This window comes from Macaca nemestrina, unplaced genomic scaffold, assembly GCF_043159975.1.
Source record: "Macaca nemestrina isolate mMacNem1 unplaced genomic scaffold, mMacNem.hap1 Scaffold_73, whole genome shotgun sequence".
Taxonomy (NCBI): domain Eukaryota; kingdom Metazoa; phylum Chordata; class Mammalia; order Primates; family Cercopithecidae; genus Macaca; species Macaca nemestrina.
The window spans coordinates 161,807-184,725 of record NW_027257864.1 but is presented as its reverse complement, the minus strand read 5'-3'; the positions used below and the strand labels follow the sequence as shown (position 1 = coordinate 184,725).

General features: G+C 42.1%; 1 protein-coding gene across 3 annotated transcripts; it reads left to right on the top strand.

Annotated features, from left to right (window-relative positions):
- Positions 1-896: 896 nt before the first annotated feature.
- On the top strand, positions 897-21,819 carry LOC139361618 (disco-interacting protein 2 homolog C-like). Of its 3 annotated transcripts, XR_011619190.1 has the most exons (4): positions 897-1,335; positions 2,350-2,414; positions 16,212-16,430; positions 20,054-21,819. XR_011619190.1 is itself a non-coding variant. In XM_071090244.1 (3 exons), exons 1-3 carry the CDS (start codon positions 11,677-11,679, stop codon positions 20,116-20,118), a joined length of 321 nt encoding a protein of 106 aa, XP_070946345.1. In that variant the 5' UTR covers positions 11,343-11,676; the 3' UTR covers positions 20,119-21,819. The 3 variants fall into 3 exon arrangements, 1 of the variants encoding a protein (XP_070946345.1); XR_011619189.1 differs by lacking the exon at positions 897-1,335 and having other exon boundaries at positions 1,613-2,414; XM_071090244.1 differs by lacking the exons at positions 897-1,335; positions 2,350-2,414 and adding an exon at positions 11,343-11,713.
- The last annotated feature ends 1,100 nt before the right edge of the window (positions 21,820-22,919 follow it).

The window sequence follows — 22,919 nt, the reverse complement described above, 5'->3', positions numbered from 1 at the left end:
ATTAATTGTACCTGTTTATATATTTATATGAGGCTACAAGGAAGGTTTCAAGTTCTATAACAGGACTCTCATAATTCCGTTGGAAAGTGCCCGTCTAGATGTCTGATACAGCAGAAGACCGAGTTTTTAAATCTACAATTATAAGTATTTAGGGAATCAAATTGCAATGTGTCAAAGAATGAAAATATTTTAATTCTTGAGCCAGAGGAAGGGAAGACACTTTTCACTATAATGGAGTTGGGGAATTTCAGGTTCCATACACGATAATCTTGAGAATTGTCACTCCCTCCTCACAGGTAAAAAGCTGAGCAAACTGAAAAATCAGCAGCTCTTCTTAAACCTGCAAGAGACCTGAGGTCACAGGCAAGCCACTGTCCGTAGCGGTAAAGCAGAGAATCACCATACACTGGAGCACAATGCTCCAAGGAACCCACACTGGGATTGGAAAACCTGAACTGGAATTGACAAATTGCTGCAGTGAGGTGTGGCCACGTCTGAGAGTTAAAACCTCCAGGAGGCCTGTGCATATGGGTCTCATGCTTTTGTGAGTTGTATCATCAGAAGCTCAACCAGGTTCTCGAAGTAAACATCACAGAAAAATCCCCTCATACTTACTACAGGGGAAAGAGAATAGGAATCATTTTTCAATATGTAGGTGCACTCTTCACTAGGTCTACCTTCCAGAGAAGCTAGTTAGCTAGAGACTAACCTGGTGGGATTTTATCAGAGCCTTCTGACCTGGGAGAAAGGGAAATACCCAACTCCAATCTCCAGAACTGAAAAGCAAAAAGGAACAGAGTATCCAAGCACGATGGGACTTCCACAGAGGCATAAAATATGCATAACGGTAATACAAGGGGGAAGAAAGAGGAACAGAAGAAATACTTGTAACATTCATAGCTGAATTTCCTCAGATTAATGCCAGACACCAAACCATAGATCCAGGAAGCTCAAGAAACACCAAGAAGGATAAATGTAAAAACGACGACGACAAAAACAAAACAAAAATAAACTCTATTTGGGCATAAAATATTCAAACTATGGCGAATCAAAGATTAAAAAGCAAAGAAACCAGAGTAATCTCCTTCCCTATGGTGGATCAAAGATAAGAATTATTTTCAACTTCCCCTCAAAAACCATGAAAGCAAGAAGTGGAGTGAAGTATTTAAACTTTTGAGAGGAAAAAAATTCCATTAACCTAGAAGTCTATACTCTGTGAAATTATCTTTCAAAAGTGAAGAAAAAAAGACCTTCTCGGACAAAAATTGAAAAATTTGTCACCGGTAGACCTGCCCTGCAAAAAATGTTCAAAGTTCTTTAGAGAAAATAGTAGAGGTCAGTAACTCAGATGTGCACAAAGAAAGGAAGAGCACAGTCTGTTTACAGGGCTCACAGCTGTCATCCTAACACTCTGGGAGGCAAAGATGGGAGTACAGCTGGAGGCCGCTTAGTTGAGACCAGCCTGGGCAACGTAGTGAGACTCTGTCTCATTAAAAAAAAAAAAAGCCAAACGTGGTGGCCAACACCTATAGTGCCAGCTACTTTGAGAGGCTGAGACGGGTCACTTCTTGAGCCCAGGATCCCGTTCAAGGCTGCGATGAGCTATAATGATGCTGCTCCAGTCCAGCCTGGGCAACAGAGAAAGACCTTGTCTGTTTAAAAAAATAAATAGAAAAACAAAAACCATTAAAAAAGAAATAGTGAAGGTAGAAGGAAATCTTTCATTTTTCTTAATAGATCTAACTTAACAGTTCATTCATATAGCGACAGTAAATATACTGTATTATATGCTTATGTATATGTCATATACACACACTTAAATATAAGTGAAATGAATGAGAGCAGTGATACCCAAGGGATGGGAGAGAGCAATTAGGAATTAGGATTATTTTGTTATTATAGTGTGCTTGCATTATCAAGAAACCAGTGTAGTGTCGTTTGAAAGTGGACTTGGGTTACTTGTAAATTTATATTGCAAATTCCAAGGCAGCCACTTTAAAAAAAAAAAAAAAGAGTAACTGATATGCTAAGAAAGGAAAGAAAATAAATCATAGAATATGCTCAATTAAGACCACAAGGAAAAAAAAAAGTGAAAGACAAAAACAAAGAACAAGGGCAACAAATAGAAAATAGTAACAAATACGGTAGATGTTAATTCAACTGTATATTATTACTTTCAATGTCAGTCCAAATGCACCAAACTATATATTATCTATAAGAAATCCACTTTAGATATAAAGACATACATATAGATCAACAGTAAAGGGATGGAAAAAGATATAAATGTTAACACTAATTTTTTGGTGTGCAATGGCCTGATCTCATCTCACTGCAACCTCTGCCTTCCAGGTTCAAGTGATTCTCCCTCAGCCTCCCGAGTAGCTGGGATTACAGGCATTTGTCGTCATGCCCGGGTAATTTATTATTATTATTATTTTTTTAATTTTATTTATTATTATTATACTTTAAGTTGTAGGGTACATGTGCATAACGTGCAGGTTTGTTACATATGTATACTTGTGCCATGTTGCTGTGCTGCACCCATCAACTCGTCATTTACATCAGGTATAACTCCCAATGCAATCCCTCCCCCCTCCCCCCTCCCCCCTCCCCATGATAGGCCCCGGTGTGTGATGTTCCCCTTCCTGAGTCCAAGTGATCTCATTGTTCAGTTCCCACCTATGAGTGAGAACATGCGGTGTTTGGTTTTCTGTTCTTGTGATAGTTTGCTAAGAATGATGGATTCCAGCTGCATCCAAGTCCCTACAAAGGACTCAAACTCATCCTTTTTGATGGCTGCATAGTATTCCATGGTGTATATGTGCCACATTTTCTTAATCCAATCTGTCACTGATGGACATTTGGGTTGATTCCAAGTCTTTGCTATTGTGAATAGTGCTGCAATAAACATACGTGTGCATGTGTCTTTATAGCAGCATAATTTACAATCCTTTGGGTATATACCCAGTAATGGGATGGCTGGGTCATATGGTACATCTAGTTCTAGATCCTTGAGGAATCGCCATACTGTTTTCCATAATGGTTGAACTAGTTTACAATCCCACCAACAGTGTAAAAGTGTTCCTATTTCTCCACATCCTCTCCAGCACCTGTTGTTTCCTGACTTTTTAATGATTGCCATTCTAACTGGTGTGAGATGGTATCTCATTGTGGTTTTGATTTGCATTTCTCTGATGGCCAGTGATGACGAGCATTTTTTCCATGTGTCTGTTGGCTGTATGAATGTCTTCTTTTGAGAAATGTATGTTCATATCCTTTGCCCACTTTTTGATGGGGTTGTTTGTTTTTTTCTTGTAAATTTGTTTGAGTTCTTTGTAGGTTCTGGATATTAGCCCTTTGTCAGATGAGTAGATTGCAAAAATGTTCTCCCATTCTGTAGGTTGCCTGTTCACTCTGATGGTAGTTTCTTTTGCTGTGCAGAAGCTCTTTAGTTTAATGAGATCCCATTTGTCAATTTTGGCTTTTGCTGCCGTTGCTTTTGGTGTTTTAGACATGAAGTCTTTGCCCATGCCTATGTCCTGAATGGTACTACCTAGGTTTTCCTCTAGGATTTTTATGGTATTAGGTCTAACATTTAAGTCTCTAATCCATCTTGAATTAATTTTCGTATCAGGAGTAAGGAAAGGATCCAGTTTCAGCTTTCTACTTATGGCTAGCCAATTTTCCCAGCACCATTTATTAAATAGGGAATCCTTTCCCCATTTCTTGTTTCTCTCAGGTTTGTCAAAGATCAGATGGCTGTAGATGTGTGGTATTATTTCTGAGGACTCTGTTCTGTTCCATTGGTCTATATCTCTGTTTTGGTACCAGTACCATGCTGTTTTGGTTACTGTAGCCTTGTAGTATAGTTTGAAGTCAGGTAGTGTGATGCCTCCAGCTTTGTTCTTTTGACTTAGGATTGTCTTGGAGATGCGGGCTCTTTTTTGGTTCCATATGAACTTTAAAGCAGTTTTTTCCAATTCTGTGAAGAAACTCATTGGTAGCTTGATGGGGATGGCATTGAATCTATAAATTACCTTGGGCAGTATGGCCATTTTCACGCTATTGATTCTTCCTATCCATGAGCATGGTATGTTCTTCCATTTGTTTGTGTCCTCTTTTATTTCACTGAGCAGTGGTTTGTAGTTCTCCTTGAAGAGGTCCTTTACATCCTTTGTAAGTTGGATTCCTAGGTATTTGATTCTCTTTGAAGCAATTGTGAATGGAAGTTCATTCCTGATTTGGCTCTCTGTTTGTCTGTTACTGGTGTATAAGAATGCTTGTGATTTTTGCACATTAATTTTGTATCCTGAGACTTTGCTGAAGTTGCTTATCAGCTTAAGGAGATTTTGGGCTGAGACAATGGAGTTTTCTAAATATACAATCATGTCATCTGCAAACAGGGACAATTTGACTTCTTTTCCTAACTGAATACCCTTGATTTCTTTCTCTTGCCTGATTGCCCTAGCCAGAACTTCCAACACTATGTTGAATAGGAGTGGTGAGAGAGGGCATCCCTGTCTTGTGCCAGTTTTCAAAGGGAATTTTTCCATTTTTTGCCCATTCAGTATGATATTGGCTGTGGGTTTGTCATAAATAGCTCTTATTATTTTGAGGTACGTTCCATCAATACCGAATTTATTGAGCGTTTTTAGCATGAAGGGCTGTTGAATTTTGTCAAAAGCCTTTTCTGCATCCATTGAGATAATCATGTGGTTCTTGTCTTTGGTTCTGTTTATATGCTGGATTATGTTTATTGATTTGCGAATGTTGAACCAGCCTTGCATCCCAGGGATGAAGCCCACTTGATCATGGTGGATAAGCTTTTGGATGTGTTGCTGAATCCGGTTTGCCAGTATTTTATTGAGGATTTTTGCATCGATGTTCATCAGGGATATTGGTCTAAAATTCTCTTTTTTTGTTGTGTCTCTGCCAGGCTTTGGTATCAGGATGATGTTGGCCTCATAAAATGAGTTAGGGAGGATTCCCTCTTTTTCTATTGATTGGAATAGTTTCAGAAGGAATGGTACCAACTCCTCCTTGTACCTCTGGTAGAATTCAGCTGTGAATCCATCTGGTCCTGGACTTTTTTTGGTTGGTAGGCTATTAATTGTTGCCTCAATTTCAGAGCCTGCTATTGGTCTATTCAGGGATTCAACTTCTTCCTGGTTTAGTCTTGGAAGAGTGTAAGTGTCCAGGAAATTATCCATTTCTTCTAGATTTTCCAGTTTATTTTTATAGAGGTGTTTATAGTATTCTCTGATGGTAGTTTGTATTTCTGTGGGGTCGGTGGTGATATCCCCTTTATCATTTTTAATTGCGTCGATTTGATTCTTCTCTCTTTTCATCTTTATTAGTCTGGCTAGTGGTCTGTCAATTTTGTTGATCTTTTCAAAAAACCAACTCCTGGATTCATCGATTTTTTGGAGGGTTTTTTGTGTCTCTATCTCCTTCAGTTCTGCTCTGATCTTAGTTATTTCTTGCCTTCTGCTAGCTTTCGAATGTGTTTGCTCTTGCTTCTCTAGTTCTTTTAATTGCGATGTTAGAGTGTCAATTTTAGATCTTTCCTGCTTTCTCTTGTGGGCATTTAGTGCTATAAATTTCCCTCTACACACTGCTTTAAATGTGTCCCAGAGATTCTGGTATGTTGTATCTTTGTTCTCATTGGTTTCAAAGAACATCTTTATTTCTGCCTTCATTTCGTTATGTACCCAGTAGTCATTCAGGAGCAGGTTGTTCAGTTCCCATGTAGTTGAGCGGTTTTGATTGAGTTTCTTAGTCCTGAGTTCTAGTTTGATTGCACTGTGGTCTGAGAGACAGTTTGTTATAATTTCTGTTCTTGTACATTTGCTGAGGAGTGCTTTACTTCCAATTACGTGGTCAATTTTGGAGTAAGTATGATGTGGTGCTGAGAAGAATGTATATTCTGTTGATTTGGGGTGGAGAGTTCTATAGATGTCTATTAGGTCTGCTTGCTGCAGAGATGAGTTCAATTCCTGGATATCCTTGTTAACTTTCTGTCTCGTTGATCTGTCTAATGTTGACAGTGGAGTGTTGAAGTCTCCCATTATTATTGTATGGGAGTCTACGTCTCTTTGTAAGTCTCTAAGGACTTGCTTTATGAATCTGGGTGCTCCTGTATTGGGTGCATATATATCTAGGATAGTTAGCTCTTCCTGTTGAATTGATCCCTTTACCATTATGTAATGGCCTTCTTTGTCTCTTTTGATCTTCGATGGTTTAAAGTCTGTTTTATCAGAGACTAGTATTGCAACCCCCGCTTTTTTTTGTTCTCCATTTGCTTGGTAAATCTTCCTCCATCCCTTTATTTTGAGCCTATGTATGTCTCTGCATGTGAGATGGGTCTCCTGAATACAGCAGACTGACGGGTCTTGACTCTTTATCCAGTTTGCCAGTCTGTGTCTTTTAATTGGAGCATTTAGTCCATTTACATTTAAGGTTAAGATTGTTATGTGTGAACTTGATCCTGCCATTATGATATTAACTGGTTATTTTGCTCGTTAGTTGATGCAGTTTCTTCCTAGCCTCGATGGTCTTTACATTTTGGCATGTTTTTGCAATGGCTGGTACCAGTTGTTCCTTTCCATGTTGAGTGCTTCCTTCAGGGTCTCTTGTAAGGCAGGCCTAGTGGTGACAAAATCTCTAAGCATTTGCTTATCTGTAAAGGATTTTATTTCTCCTTCACTTATGAAACTTAGTTTGGCTGGATATGAAATTCTGGGTTGAAAATTCTTTTCTTTAAGAATGTTGAATATTGGCCCCCACTCTCTTCTGGCTTGGAGAGTTTCTGCTGAGAGATCTGCTGTTAGTCTGATGGGCTTCCCTTTGTGGGTAACCCGACCTTTCTCTCTGGCTGCCCTTAAGATTTTTTCCTTCATTTCAACTTTGGTGAATCTGGCAATTATGTGTCTTGGAGTTGCTCTTCTCGAGGAGTATCTTTGTGGCGTTCTCTGTATTTCCTGGATTTGAATGTTGGCCTGCCCTACTAGGTTGGGGAAGTTCTCCTGGATGATATCCTGAAGAGTGTTTTCCAACTTGGTTCCATTTTCCCCCTCACTTTCAGGCACCCCAATCAGACGTAGATTTGGTCTTTTTACATAATCCCATACTTCTTGCAGGCTTTGTTCATTTCTTTTTCTTCTTTTTTCTTTTGGTTTCTCTTCTCGCTTCATTTCATTCATTTGATCCTCAATCGCTGATACTCTTTCTTCCAGTTGATCGAGTCGGTTACTGAAGCTTGTGCATTTGTCACGTATTTCTCGTGTCATGGTTTTCATCTCTTTCATTTCGTTTAGGACCTTCTCTGCATTAATTACTCTAGCCATCAATTCTTCCACTTTTTTTTAAGATTTTTAGTTTCTTTGCGCTGGGTACGTAATTCCTCCTTTAGCTCTGAGAAATTTGATGGACTGAAGCCTTCTTCTCTCATCTCGTCAAAGTCATTCTCCATCCAGCTTTGATCCGTTGCTGGTGATGAGCTGCGCTCCTTTGCCGGGGGAGATGCGCTCTTATTTTTTGAATTTCCAGCTTTTCTGCCCTGCTTTTTCCCCATCTTTGTGGTTTTATCTGCCTCTGGACTTTGATGATGGTGATGTACTGATGGGGTTTTGGTGTAGGTGTCCTTCCTGTTTGATAGTTTTCCTTCTAACAGTCAGGACCCTCAGCTGTAGGTCTGTTGGAGATTGCTTGAGGTCCACTCCAGACCCTGTTTGCCTGGGTATCAGCAGCAGAGGCTGCAGAAGATAGAATATTTCTGAACAGCGAGAGTACCTGTCTGATTCTTGCTTTGGAAGCTTCCTCTCAGGGGTGTACTCCTCTCTGTGAGGTGTGGGGTGTCAGACTGCCCCTAGTAGGGGATGTCTCCCAGTTAGGCTACTCAGGGGTCAGGGACCCACTTGAGCAGGGAGTCTGTCCCTTCTCAGATCTCAACCTCCGTGTTGGGAGATCCACTGCTCTCTTCAAAGCTGTCAGACAGAGTCGTTTGCGTCTGCAGAGGTGTCTGCTGCGTTTGTTTAGTTTACTGTGCCCTGTCCCCAGAGGTGGAGTCTACAGAGACAGGCAGGTTTCCTTGAACTGCTGTGAGCTCCACCCAGTTCGAGCTTCCCAGCAGCTTTGTTTACCTACTTAAGTCTCAGCAATGGCGAGGGCCCCTCCCCCAGCCTCGCTGCTGCCTTGCCGGTAGATCACAGACTGCTGTGCTAGCAATGAGGGAGGCTCCGTGGGTGTGGGACCCTCCCGGCCAGGTGTGGGATATGATCTCCTGGTGTGCCTGTTTGCTTAAAGCGCAGTATTGGGGTGGGAGTTACCCGATTTTCCAGGTGTTGTGTGTCTCAGTTCCCCTGGCTAGGAAAAGGGACTCCCTTCCCCCTTGCTCATCCCAGGTGAGGCAATGCCTCGCCCTGCTTCAGCTCTCGCTGGTCGGGCTGCAGCAGCTGACCAGCACCGATTGTCCGGCACTCCCCAGTGAGATGAACCCAGTACCTCAGTTGAAAATGCAGAAATCACCGGTCTTCTGTGTCGCTCGCGCTGGGAGTTGGAGACTGGAGCTGCTCCTATTTGGCCATCTTGCTCCGCCCCCTCAATTTATTATTTTTTTCTATTTTTGTACAGATGGGATTTCACCGTGTTGGCCAGGCTGGTCTTGAACTCCTGATCCATTCTGCCTTGCCCTTCTAAAGTGCTGGGATTACAGGCATGAGCCACCGTACCTGGCCAACACTCATTTTGAAAAATGAAAGTGGTGATATTAATTTCAGACAGAGTTGGCTTTACATCAAGGAAAGTTACCAGAGATGAATATTATGTAATAAAGAGGTCAATTCTCCAAGAAGATGTAACAATCCTTAAATGCACTTTTGCTAACAAAGCATCAGAATTCCAAAGCAAAAACTGATAAACTTCAAGGAGAAATAATTAACTCACTATTATAGTTGGAGACGTTAACACCCCTTTATCAGAAATGGACCAATTAAGTAGCCAGAAAATCAGTAAGGACAAAATTGAAATCGGCATCCTCAGTCAACTGTATATAACTGACGTTTATAGACTATTTCCTCCAACAACAACAGAATACAGAACATTCACCAAGACATACCATGTTGTGGTCCATAAAACACACCTTAACACATTTAAAAGAATAGGAATCAAACAAGTATGTTCTCAACCACAGTAAAGTAGAAATCAGTAATGGACGACTGGAAAATATATTAGGATATTAAACAGTACACTTATACATAATACATTGTTCAAGGAAGAAACCTGAAGATTTCTTTGAATTTTTGAAGTAAATGAAAATGAAAACTTGTTAAAATTTGTGAGCTGCAGTGACAGTAATGTTTATAGGGAAATTTATAGATTTAAATGCATACATTAAAAAAAATAAGATCTAAAATCAATCAGCTTCCACCTTTGAAAACTAGAAGAACATCAAATTAAATTCTAAGCAGGCGACAAATAATGAAAGAGCAGAAATCAATACGTTGAAAACAGAATATCAGTAGAGAAAAATCAATGAAACAAAAAGCTGGTTCTTTGAGAGAAAATCTGTAAGCCTCTAAAAATAAAAAGAAATACAGCAGATAAATTTTCAATATCAGAAATGAAATAAGGGACATAACTACAGATCCCATGGACATTAAAAGGATAATAAAAATTATGAATAACTCTATGGCCACAAATTTGATAACGTGGATGAAATGAACCAATTTCTTTAAAGACAGAATTTGCCAAAATTTGAACAGGAAGAAATGATCTGTATGGGCCTGTATCTGTTAAATTGAATCAGTGGTTAATAACCTTTCAAAACAGGAAGTGCCAGGCCCAGAAGGGTTCACTGGTGAATTCTACCAAATATCTGAGAAGAAATACCAATTATCTACAATCTCTTTCGGAACATAGAAGCTGAGGAATACTTATTAACTCATTCTATAGAGCCAGCATCATTTTAATATCAAATACCATTTTAATAACAAAATATTACAAGAAAACTACAGAACGTCTCTCATGAACATAGATGCAGTAATCTTCAATAAAATATTAGCAAATTAAATCGAACAAAAATTGTGCACTAAAACCACATGGAATTTCACATATCCAAAGCCGGTTTAACATTGAAAAGCCAATTAATGTAATTCATCACATTAATGGGTCAAAGACTAACAGATGCCTCATCTAAGAAGATAGAGATGGCAAATCGACGTATGAAATGATGCTTCACATCACGTGTCAGAGAAATGCAGATTAAAGCAACAGTAAGATATCACTACGCCAGAATCCAGAACACTATCAACACCAAAGCCTGTAAAGATGTGGAGCTGTGGGAATTCTCTCTCATTCATTGCGGGTCTTAATGCAAAATAGAACAGCCTTTAGGAAGACAGATTGGTGGTTTCTTACAAAACTAAATAGACTCTTACCATATGATAAAGCAATTAGACTCCTTGGCATTTGCTCAAAGCAGTTGAAAACTTATGTCTACACACAAAGCCTGCAAGTAGATATTTAGAGCAGCCTTATTCATAGTTGCCAAAACTTGGAAGCAACCAAAATGCCCCTCAGTAGGTGAATGTATAATGAGCTGCGGTACATCCAGACAATGGGATATTATTTGAGGCTGAAAATAAATGAGCGATCCATAAAAAGACACGGAGGAAACTTAAAGGGCATATTACTAAGTGAAAGAAGCAATCTGAAAAGGTGGTTGTATGATTCCAGCTTTACAACATCCTGGAAAAGGCAAGACTATGGAGACTGTAAGAATATCAGTGGCTGCCAGGGGCCAGGGGGAGGCAGGGATGAATAGGCAGAGCAGGAGAATTTTTAGTATCTTTTGATCTCTGTGATACTGTAATGGTGGATACATGTTATGCATTTGTCCAGACCCATCTATTGTACAACACCAAGAATGAACCCTGATGTGAATGATGGAGTTGGAGTGGTAATGATGTTTCGCTGTAGGAGTATCAGTTGTGACAAATGTACCAGTCTGGTAGGCAATGTCGATGATAGGAGACGCTGTGCATATATAGGGTATACATGAGACTTCACTGTGAAGCTGGAAAATATGACACTGAGATGAAATTGCGCTGATGGGCTTAACGGGTTGGAGAAGGAAGATGAAAATGAATTAACCAAAGTGAAGCCCAGAGAAACAAAATGAAAGAAAAGCCAACAGAACTTCAAGCTCCTGTGATACGTCAATATACTTGTAATACAAGAAGGAAAAGAGAGAGAAGAGCAGGAACATTTGAAAAAAGGAGTCCAAATTTTCTCAGATTGGTGTCAAACCACCTGTGCCCGGCCCCGTGAAGTTCATTGAACTCCAAGCCGAACAAGTATAACAAGAATCACATCCACGTTCATGATAGCCAAAGTACTGAAATCCCAAGATGAAGAGGAGATCCTGAAAGGACTCAGAAGAAAAAGACACGTTACACACCAGAGAAGCATTTGAACAACGCGTGACTTCTGTGAAGATACAGTGGAGACCAGAAGACCATGGAAAGACATTTTTTAAAGCACTAGAAGCAGGAGAAAGGCCTGTCAACTCATATCCAGGGAAAATCTCCTTTATAAACGGGTGAAACAACACACTCCCAAACATGAAAGCTGAGAGAATGTGTTATCAGCAGAACTACACTATAAACGTGCTAAAGAATGTACTTGGCTGATTGCAAAGGATATCAGATGAAAGGTTAGCTCTACGAAAAAGAACCCTAGAAAAATTATAACAGTGCGCTCTGAATTTTGTAGAATATAAAATCATAGAATATTTTACTCTATGATTTTATGGCTTTTGTTTTTTTATGATCTTACAATTTTATGATATAAAGTCATAAGTTTTACATGCTTCTCTATGCCTCCTTTACGTGTTTTGAAGTCCTTGCTGTACCATGCATCGGTAGTTTATTCCTTATTATTTATTTATATTCTATTTGATAGATATGACACATTCTGTTTATTCATTTACCAGTTGGTTATTCATTGTTTGCAGTATTCAGCTGCTGTCGACATTTATGTACCTATCTTTGTGTATGCATATAATTTCCTTTATCTTAAGTGGATGCCAAGTAGCATGATTGACTCTTACTGTAAATTTAGGTTTAGCTTTTTTAAAACTGCCAAATTGTTTACAAAATAGCTGCACTATTTCACACTTCCATCAGCAGCATATGCGCATCCCAGTTTCTCCACCTTATCACCACCAATAGTTATTGTTGATGTTTTGATTTTTGCCATTCTAATTGATGTGAAATGGTATATCATTGTGTATTTACTTTGCAACAATGAATGATGCTAAGCATTTTTAATGTGCTTATTAGCTTTTAATGTGCTAATTCCTATTCAGAGCCATTTGTATATATTGGTAAAATGTTCAGATTTTTTGCTCACGTTTTAAATGGGTTGGTTGTCGTCTTATGGGTTTTAGGTGCCTTATACAATCTGAATAAGAGACTTTTACAGATGTAACGTTTCTCAGTGAAAGAACAAACTATTATGTAGCAGACAGAACAAAGCCTTTCCCCCAAGATACCCAGGTCCCATTCCACAGAACTTATGAACCTGTTGCCTGAAGTGGCAAAAGGGATTTTGCAGCTGATTAATTCGATTAATTTAAGATCTTGAGATGGGACCATTATCCTGGTTTAAGTAGGTAGACCCATTGTAATCAAGAAGGTTCTTACAAGAGAAAAGAACTGGAGACTGGAGTGATGCCCTTTAAAGATGAAGAGGGGCCAGGAGTCAGGGACACAGGTAGCCCCTAGAAGTTGGGAAAGGTAAAGAAATGGATTCTCCTTTGAAGCCTCCAGAAGGAATGTAGTTCTGCTGACACTTGGATTTTACACTTCTGAATTCCGACTTCTCCATCAGTAGGATAATAGATTCGTGTCTTGTTATAAGCCACTAAGATCAAGGTAATTTGTTACATTAGCTATAGGGAGATAATAATCTTTTAAAACTTACTAGTTTTCTATTTTAATGAAGTCCATTTTACTAATTTTTATGGATTGTGTTATTGGAAGTTTTAGAAGTCTCATGGTCTTACTGTTCTTTCAGTTAGGTCTGTGATCCATTTGGAGTTAATTTTTGTGTGTGCAGTAGGGATCTAAGTGGGATTTTTATTTGTTTTGGTTTGGTTTGGGGGATTTTTTTCCCCACGCTTTTTCTTTTTGGTGTGTGGGTACCCAGTTGCCAGTGCAACATTTGTTGAAAAAACAAACTACCTTTCTCTTACTGAATTGTCTTGAGACCTTTGTCAAAAATAAAGTAACCATAAATATAAGGCTTTATTTCTGAGTTTAATTCTGTTCCTTTCATGTATGTGTCTATTTTTGTGCTAATACCACTGCCTTGATAACCATGACTTTATGTTAAGTTTTGAAATCAGATAGTGAAGTCCTCCAACTTTGTTTTCCTTTTTCAAAATGATTTTGGCTATTGTAGGTCCTTTGTATTTCCAGATAAAATTGAGAATAAGTTTTCCATTTCACACACAGCCTTCTGGGATTTTATTAGGCAGTGCCTTGAATTAATGGAACAGTTTGGGAAGAATTTTCTTGATAATGCTGAGTTTTCCAATTCACGATCATGAATCTGCCTCCATTTATTTAGTTTCCATTTATTTGGATCTTTAATTTCTCTCAGTAATATTTTATAGTTGTCATTGTGCACATTTTGCACCTTTTTGTTAGAAGTTCAGCTGAGTGTTTCATGCTTTTGATGCTATTGTGAATGGAACGATTTTCTTAATTGTATTTTCAGGTTGTTTATTGCTAGTGTATGTATATCTTTATCTTGTGTCCTGTGACCTCATCAAACTTTGTTTTAGTAATGTAAACATTTTTGGTGTATTTCTTGCCATTTTCTACATCCCAAAGTCATGTCATCTATGAATAAAGACACTTTTATTCCTTTCTAATCGGAATGTCTTTACTACTAAATTTGTTAATTTATTTCACCAGCTAGAACCTGCCAGATAATGTTGAATCATAGTGGCAAGAGGGGACGTCTTTGTCTTGTTCTCCATCTTAGGGAAAATGCATTCTATTGTTTACCATTGAATACAACGTTAGCTGTGGCTTTTCACGAATGCACTTTAACAGGTTGAGGAAATTGCCTTCTATTCCTGGTTTGTTGAGTTTCATTCTCTTGAATTTGTCAGTACTTTTCTATGTCTCTTAAGGCTAACTTGCGGTTCTGCTCCGTAATTCTATATTGTGTATGACATTAATTCACTTTTGAATGTTAAATCAACTTGACTTCCTGTCCCCATGCTGTGTAATTCTAGTCACCACTGGTCATGCTGTATCATCCATTTCATATGCTGCTTGCTTGGTTTGCTGCTATTCTGTTGAGTGTCTATATCACATTATTCTGCAGGTTTCTTGGAAAAGGTAGGTGGGAGTTAGGAATGAAAGATTGTAAAGGGTTGTGAGAAGAGGTTCTGGGGAGATGGTTGTGCTCCATATGGACACCTGGTTGTGTACCTTTCTCAAAAGTCTCAAGGCTGTGTCAGTTTTACTTTTACTTTTATATAAATTGTGTAAGTTTTCTTAAAAGGCAGGGTGGGCCAGGCGCAGTGGCTCACGCCTGTAATCCCAGCGGTTTGGGAGGCCGAGGCAGGCGGGTCATGAGGTCACAAGGTCAGGAGATTGAGACCAGCCTGGCCAACATGGTGAAACCCTGTTTCTGCTACAAATACAAAAATGAGCCAGGCATGGTGGCACGTGCCTGTAATCTCAGCTACTTGGGAGGCTGAGGCAGGAGAATCGCTTGAGCCTGGGAGTGAGAGGTTACTGTGAGCGGAGATCATGCCACTGCACCCCACCCTGGGCAACAGAGCAAGACTCTGTCTCAAAAGAAAAAAAAGCAAGGTGATAGAGAATTTTCAGGCTCCTAATATTGTTGCTTGTCTAACAAGTAAACTTTAAAAAAAATTCCCAGACAGCATAAGTCATGTGACAGTGGTAATAAGTGTGAATATTGTTTGCTATTATTGTCTTTTAAGAAGCAAACCTGTGTCTTAAGCTTATTTGCTGTGACTCCTCCTCTCACCCAATGATCTGGAGCTGCTCACCTGAGCCAGCACCTCCCATCACTCACCTGTAGGTAGGATTCTGAGTGTCATTCTTACGTTGAAGTTTAACAAATACACCAGCACTTTATTCCCAAAAACCTTGGTACTGCATGAAAAGTTATTAACTGAAAAATGTTCTCCTGAATTATAGTGAAAAAATGGATGTATTTTATCATAATCCAAGATACCCAATTTGTAGATAGAAAAATCAATAATGAGAATGTATAAAAAACGAATTCTGTAAAAGTGAGTAGAGTGTAAAATGGGACATGAGGGTATGTCGTGTGCCCCGGAGGAAAACAGGGAGGTGGAGGGGCCGCTCCATGTGAGGCACATTCTGGTGTCTCTCCTGTTACCATCATCAGCGTCTTGATCCTTAGAGAGCTGCATTCGTATCGAACACACCGACGTAGAAATCCATCACCCTCATGGATATCGAACACACTGACGCAGAAATCACTTGCATGGGTATCGAACACACTGATGTAGAAATAAATCAGCTGCATGGGTATCTAGCACACTGATGTAGAAATAAATCAGCTGCATGGGCATCTAACACACCGATGTAGAAATAAATCAGCCGCATAGGTATCTAACACACCGATGTAGAAATAAATCAGCCGCATGGGTAACTAACACACAGACGGAGAAATCAGCTGCATGAGTATCTAACACATACACCAATGTAGAAATAAATCAGAGCCCAGAAGGGCATCTCAGGAATAACAAGGGGTAAACATAGTCACACTGAGACTACTGAGAGCCGCACAGGTCCTCCGCCTCCCCTTGCCCTCTCACTTTCTGACTGACACAAGAAAACACTTGGTTTCTTCCCAAACTGCTGTGTAGAGGAAATGTGTCAGTGCATCTTTGAGATGACAGTATCAAACATCTTATAGCATGTTTGTATAAGGTGCTTTGGAAGCAAAATTCATTATGCTAAAATAAATGGTTCATTATCTGAAAAGTGGTTTAAATTCTCAAGAGTGTCTACGGCAAAAAGTCATTAAACAACTGTTCAGACTTGCGTGAAGTAAATCTGTGTTTGAGGGACTGAGATTGTGTTGCATGTTTCTGCTGCAATATATAGCAAATCGTTTTTCTTCTTACACAGATACCTCTTCTGGCTCAGAAGACGAAGGCTCAGTGCAGGGGGACTCCCAAGGCACCCCGACCTCCAGCCAGGGTTGCATCACCATGGAGCACTGGATCAGTCAGGCCATCCATGGCTCCACCACGTCTATCACCTCCTCCACCTCCTCGTCCTCCATGCAGAGCGGGGGCAGCAGGGCTGCCCACAGGCTGGCGGAGGTCATGGCCCAGACCCACATAGGTGAGCACGCTTCACAGTGTCTTTCTGTGCCTGTTGTCTAAATGCCTTTGTGGGTGCAGGTTTTCCTCTGTTTGCATCATGGCTGTGGAATCCCTTGGTGGAAAGAGCGCAGAGCCCCTCTGGTCCCTGGGGTGCTTCGGTTGGATTGTTTCTGGAATCTCCTTTACTGCTTCTCATGCCCAGATCCCTCCCACAGCTGGAATTCCAGGGGCCTTGCTACTGGGGAATCCTGCAGCCATATCCACTTCCATCTTTTCTTCTCACTTATGCTCCTTTGTGAAACCTTTACAGTCCCAGTCAACAGGACAGGGTTTTAAAGTGTGCTCCTCCTGACCACGGGAGTCATTTATGGAAACGAGGGCTTTAACCACGGCTGCTTTACGCTGCTGTCTGCCACAGGTGTTCAGATTTCTTGGGTGTGGCGCACTGTTTTGTGTAGGTTCTATGACAAGGGAGATCCTCTGTGTTAGAAAAAGAACGAAGTTAGGATCACTGCCCTACAACGTTTGAAGATGCCGTGGAAAAGGAGTGAAGTGAGAATTACTAGAGGTAGAGCCGGCGCGTGGAGGAGCGGTGATGAGCCTTCGGTCGCTCTGCCTTTGAATGGTTCAGGACTACATGTTTTCCATCAAGTATGGGACTTGGGTTGACTAGGATTTGGTGTGTGTCTCTATTAAAGCAGTAATCGGACACGACTGTGTACCATGTTGCCGATAACGGAGCACAAGCCACAGGCTCAGACCCTCCCGGCATCAGCTACCACAGGAAAGCCTGATCTCTGCAAAACCCTCAGTGGGAAGCAGGTGGACGTCATGTGTGATCAGATAGCCCACAGACACCCCAGAACCCCAGAATGTTCACTTCTAGATCACTGACTCCTTGACACCCAGAGGCGTTTGGGATTGACTTGGGTCCCAGCCCCTTCGGTGCCCACTGACACTGAAAGCGTCAGCTGTTTTCTGTCTGGAACAGGAGTTTGCTGTCAGGAGAGCTGGTCTGTCTCACTTTTCCCAATAACTGCTGCTGGGATCTTGAAGTCCCTTCTCCTGCTTTAGGCTTTGAGTGAGGGAAAAAAAATTGAAAAAAAATAATTTTTCTCTCTCAACTGTTGTCGGTATAAAGGAGAAAACAGAAATACTCTTTAAAAGTTTGCAAAGTAGTACTCAAATGCAAAGCAGTATTACACTTCAGTTTGACACAGTTTCAGGAACATGTACACTCATTTATGTGAATTAATAACCTATACTTGAAATTACAGTAGGTTGAACATTGAACAGAAATGTGTGACTTCTACATATTTTTCCATATTAAAATTCCATGTGTATATTGGATCCCAGGATAGTGGTCGAGGCTCTGCCAGACCTGAACGGGGAGGCCAGACAGCACCTCTGCCACTTGGTGGAAGCATTTGTATCCTCGGAGTTTATTCAATTTTAAGGAAATGCACAGAATCTTACCTGGAAAACACATATTTTTGAACAAATGAAGCACTGCACTTGGGCCTCCCTTTGTGGGTTGACCCTTGCAATACTGGAGGAAGTTTTAGTACAAAGACTTAATTTATCCAAACTGTGAGGGGCTCCTAACTCATGTACATCAGGGCTCAGTGTGACCCAAATGTCACTCTCAGGTGATCACGTTCCGGTAATTTCTAATTGGGCACAAAGGTAATCCTCGTAGACTATCTGGACATTTTCTATAAGTTTGGGATTTTTTTGGAAAAGCCATGGCAAAATAATGAAACTTGAAGAGGAGAAATATTTTGTGTGGCAAAACAAGAGAAGTAAAAAGTCAGATGTGCATGTGACCTTCTGAGATAATCAGAAGCCTGTGAATGAGAACTCAGCGTGTGTGATCGTGTGTGCGCATGCGTGTGAGAGTTCTAAGGAGTCCAGGCACAACATAGTCACACTGGCCACCCCGTCCAAGGGATGGAAGGAGAGGCCACAGAGGCTGCTTTCATGGGAGGGGAGAAAAGCCCAGGGCTGCAGACCCCAGGTCACCCAGTCTCACAGAGCTGGCCGCGCTTCTACTTGTTGTTGAAGCGAAATCTCAAGTCCTTTGTGGATTTTTTTCCACCAATTTATGCCAGCAGTTAAGTAGGAACATCTCACGTATATCTTCACAGTCAAGCCAGTTTGGCATAAGATAGGAAATCGCATTCTAGTTTTCTTTTTCTACTGCTTTACCCGCTGTCCATCTAGAAGCTGTCTGCAGCGCTTTCACACCTCGGAGCTGAGAGGAGGCCTCCCAGACGCTACCATCCAAGTCCGCTGAGGATTGAGGGTTGGTTCTGCAGGAAGTCGGGTGGCCTGCCTCCAGGTGGAAAGTCGTGGCACTGACGGACGGTGTGGCGGACCCTCCCCTTAGTGAGAGCCGATCATTCTTCTCTTCTCAGTCACGGGTTCCAAGTGAGTGGCGTTGCCAAATCGACTTGTGACACCAGACTGACACCCTCAGGAGGGGCTGACGCGGTGCCCAGGCGGCTCAGCACCCCCACTCCACCCGGTTCTCGGATCATAAAGGAGCATCGTTTCATGGCCTCTTTTGTGCCTCGATTTTCTTTGTGCTGTTTTTGTGCGTTCAGTTGATTTCGCCGTCTAAATGGCCTCCGGGCGGGTGCTGACACGGGCAGTGTGCGGTGAAGAAAGGCTTTTGAGGATGAGCACCACTTTCAGCAGCACAGAATATCACGCTTCTGTGTCTTCTGTTGCGTGGGACGGTGGTGGGTGATCCTGAAAAGCTTCTGTCAAAGCAGGATTCAGAATCCAGATCCGCGCTGTGGCGCCCATCCTCAAGATTCTAGGTGTGACGGGCGTCGTCAGTGGGCTGCTTGACACATCTTCCTCAACGTTTTATTCATTAACTAGCAAAGCATGCTTTTCCCCATTTAGCCGTTTACGGCTTGACTTTCTCTCCACGGGGTGCTGTAAGAGAAAGAGCTCCATGCGCTCATTGGCCTTAGGCAGTCCTTAGTACACATTAGGGTGGAAAGGTGGTTTTTTGAATGACTAGTATTGTTTGTACTAAGACAAATAATAGTAGTTCTTGATGTCTCCCCCTTTTGTAAAGAAAATCCTATGAACTGTATATGTGTTAACTCATGTAATCCACCCAACTACCCTACATGGTCATAGCCATTACTGTTCCCATTTGATGAAGAAACTGAGGCACGGAGAGCTTAAGGGACATCCCCAAATCTCCAGAAGTTTCCAGTGCTGGGTTTCCATTTCCAGGCCCTGGGCTCCAAAGCGCCAGTAAAGCCCTGGGCTGTGTCGACGGTGGCTGACAGGAAACGGGACCCTTCCATAAACACACACACGGTTCCTGGTGCCCTGCCATCGCCGGTCTAACGTTATTCTAGTAAAAACGCCGCTGACGTGGCTCCTCTTAGGAAATTGAGGTTTCACCGAACTCTACTCCATTTTCGGCAACATGAGTTATGCTGGGGTCCCCCTTTGTGCCGGATGTTTGTGGCAGACATGGCTGAGATCGGCTTTGGCTTCTCACGGCAACCCCAGGGTGAGAGCCTGCGCTCCGGTCTCTTCCTAAGTTATGGCTTGCTCAACCTGCAGAGCAAACGCCACAACCACCAGAAACACTCATGATGTGCTTCTTTACAGAAAATCATTCTGCACCTCCTGACGTAACCACGTACACCTCAGAGCACTCCATACAGATGGAGTGACCACACGGTTCCACGGGGTCCCGGACAGCGCCCGAGTATGGCAACGCGGAGCTCATGGAGACCAGCGGTGGTACGTCCCAAAGCAGAGATGCGTTTTTTTCTGGTAAACGGTTTGTGCTGATGTCCCGTTCCGTGCCCGTGACTGGGTGTGTTTCTTCCTGGGGTGCAATCTGCTGCCATTTTATCTGCTGAATAACTAACAGTGGTTCAGCAACTGAGAAATTCTTGTACAGGTGTTCAGACCATGAACAGTCACTTAGAAGAGCAAGATGAAGTTAACTGTACAACAGAATTACTGCCAGATGGGCCGATATGTTGCTTTAGACTTAGGAGGAAAAAGGGTCTTTTTATCCATGTTGGACAGAGATGTCAGCGACTTGGTAAAAGGCTCTGGCAGGGGGCTTCTCCTTCCTTCCTTGTGGCCTGGTCTTGGTATGTTCTGATTACAGCGGCCGTTTGTATCACCTAGCCCCTATTCTATTTAAGTCTCAGTCCTTCCTGGGGTCATAAAAGTCAGTGCAGAGCCTAGCAGTGAATGAAACACAATGCCCCTGTGTGAAGCCTCATGGAGCAGTTTTGGCATAGCATCATCTTGCAGTGCATGGGACTCACAGGTGGACAGGGAGGCCTATCCCAGCCCCAACAAGTAGACAGGGAGGACTATCAGAGCCCCGACACTCACAGTGGACAGGGAGGTGTACGCCCTGGGCTTAGATAATGGTGCGTCAGGGTAGCCTTCCACCCTTTAGCACAGAGCTTGGTGTTCCAAAGGCCACGAGGAGTTTCAGACCCTGGACCCCGGACATGTTCCAAGACTCTTACGTTATGTCAGATATGGAAGCCCTGCCTCAGCTTCTCCCAACACTCAGCTTCTCGGAACACTGAGCTTCTCCCAACACTCAACTTCTCTGCCAACATAGAAGAAGCATCTCGATTCTGCTTTTCTTTAAAAAAGCAATGTATTGCTATACATACATGTTTTATACTTAACTGCATATCTTAGAGTATAAACTTTGACATCTAAAAATCTCCATAGTGGTTATCTGTGGGGCACAGGATTGGCGCAGAAACAGGCACTTTCCCTTTGAACTGTGATGTTTGCCTTGTTCATACTAAGAATGTGCTCGCGTTGGCTGTACTCTTTGCTTCTAAGTTTCTATAAAAAGAGAGCAGTAGACTGATGCACTCAGTGTCCTGGGAATAGAGGCTGTCCTCTGGGTCTGAGTGCTGCCAAGCCCCACCACTCCCTTGGGCGGTGAAGTCAACATTTCCGTGCCCGAGTCTTCTCATCTCAAATTGGGGAATAATAACCATAGGCTTGTGGTGAGTTTTGAGTCCCTATGCATGACTCAGAACCATTTGGCACATGGAGGGTAGCACTAGGGCATTGGTTTGCCATCTGTAGGGGGAGGCATCAGCACCACCAGGTCAGAAGTTAAGGGGTGACCCTGGACACCACGTCTGTGGCGAGGTGGGGCTGTGAGGCTGCCTGTGTGTCAGGAGCACCGTGCTTCTGTGCCCAGCTGTGTGTGCCGGGAGCACCACGCTTCTGTGCCGGCCTGTGTGTGTGTTGGGAGCACCACGCTTCTGTGCCTGGCTGTGTGTCAGAAGTGCTGCACTTCTGTGCCTGCCTGGGTGTGTGTGTGGGGGGGCGGGGAACACCACGCTTCTGTGCCTGCCCGTGCCTGTGTTCTGAGCCTGCCTGTGCCTGTGTTCTGTGCCTGCCTGTGTTCTGTGCCTGTGTTCTGTGCCTGCCTGTGTTGTGTGCCTGTGTTCTGTGCCTGCCTGAATACCACGCTTCTGTGTGCGCCCTTGCACTCCAGCCTGGGCGACAGAGTGAAACCGTGTCTCAGATAAAAAGGGGGGGATTTTGTAATGGAGTTGACAAAACATACGTCATTGGGCCCTAAGATGACTTTTCCTCCCAGCCTCTTGCCCGGCAGGTCAGTGTTCTGAATCTTGGCTAGCCCAGCGTTTTGCTGTCATGTGGCTTTTTATTTTTATTTTTATTTTTTTCTTTTTTCTTTTTTCTTTTTTTTTTTGTTTTTTAAAGTTTATTTATTATTATTATACTTTAAATTCTAGGGTACATGTGCATAACGTGCAGGTTTGTTACATATGTATACTTGTGCCATGTTGGTGTGCTGCACCCATCAACTCATCATTTACATCAGGTATAACTCCCAATGCAATCCCTCCCCCCACCCCCCTCCCCATGATAGGCCCCGGTGTGTGACGTTCCCCTTCCTGAGTCCAAGTGATCTTATTGTTCAGTTCCCACCTATGAGTGAGAACATGCGGTGTTTGGTTTTCTGTTCTTGTGATAGTTTGCTAAGAATGATGGTTTCCAGCTGCATCCATGTCCCTACAAAGGACGCAAACTCATCCTTTTTGATGGCTGCATAGTATTCCATGGTGTATATGTGCCACATTTTCTTAATCCAATCTGTCACTGATGGACATTTGGGTTGATTCCAAGTCTTTGCTATTGTGAATAGTGCTGCAATAAACATACGTGTGCATGTGTCTTTATAGCAGCATAATTTATAATCCTTTGGGTATATACCCAGTAATGGGATGGCTGGGTCATATGGTACATCTTCATGTGGCTTTTTAAAACAAAACTAAGTATACCTTAAATTTTCATCACTAAGATAGTGTATTCGGCCTCTTGTAACAAAGTACCACACAGTGGGTGATTTAAACAACAGACACTTGTCTCAGTTCTGGAGGGTGAAGTCGGAGACCCCGAGGTGTCATAGGGCTGGGCCTCTGGAGGTGCTGAGAGAACCTGTCCCAGG

Coding starts and splice junctions, on each gene's coding strand:
- LOC139361618 (XM_071090244.1), top strand. CDS start 11,677: ATGTACTTGGCTGATTGCAAAGGATATCAGATGAAAG. Junction 11,714..16,211: donor CAAAGGATATCAGATGAAAG/GTTAGCTCTACG, acceptor CTTCTTACACAG/ATACCTCTTCTGGCTCAGAA. Junction 16,431..20,053: donor CATGGCCCAGACCCACATAG/GTGAGCACGCTT, acceptor GCTTCTTTACAG/AAAATCATTCTGCACCTCCT.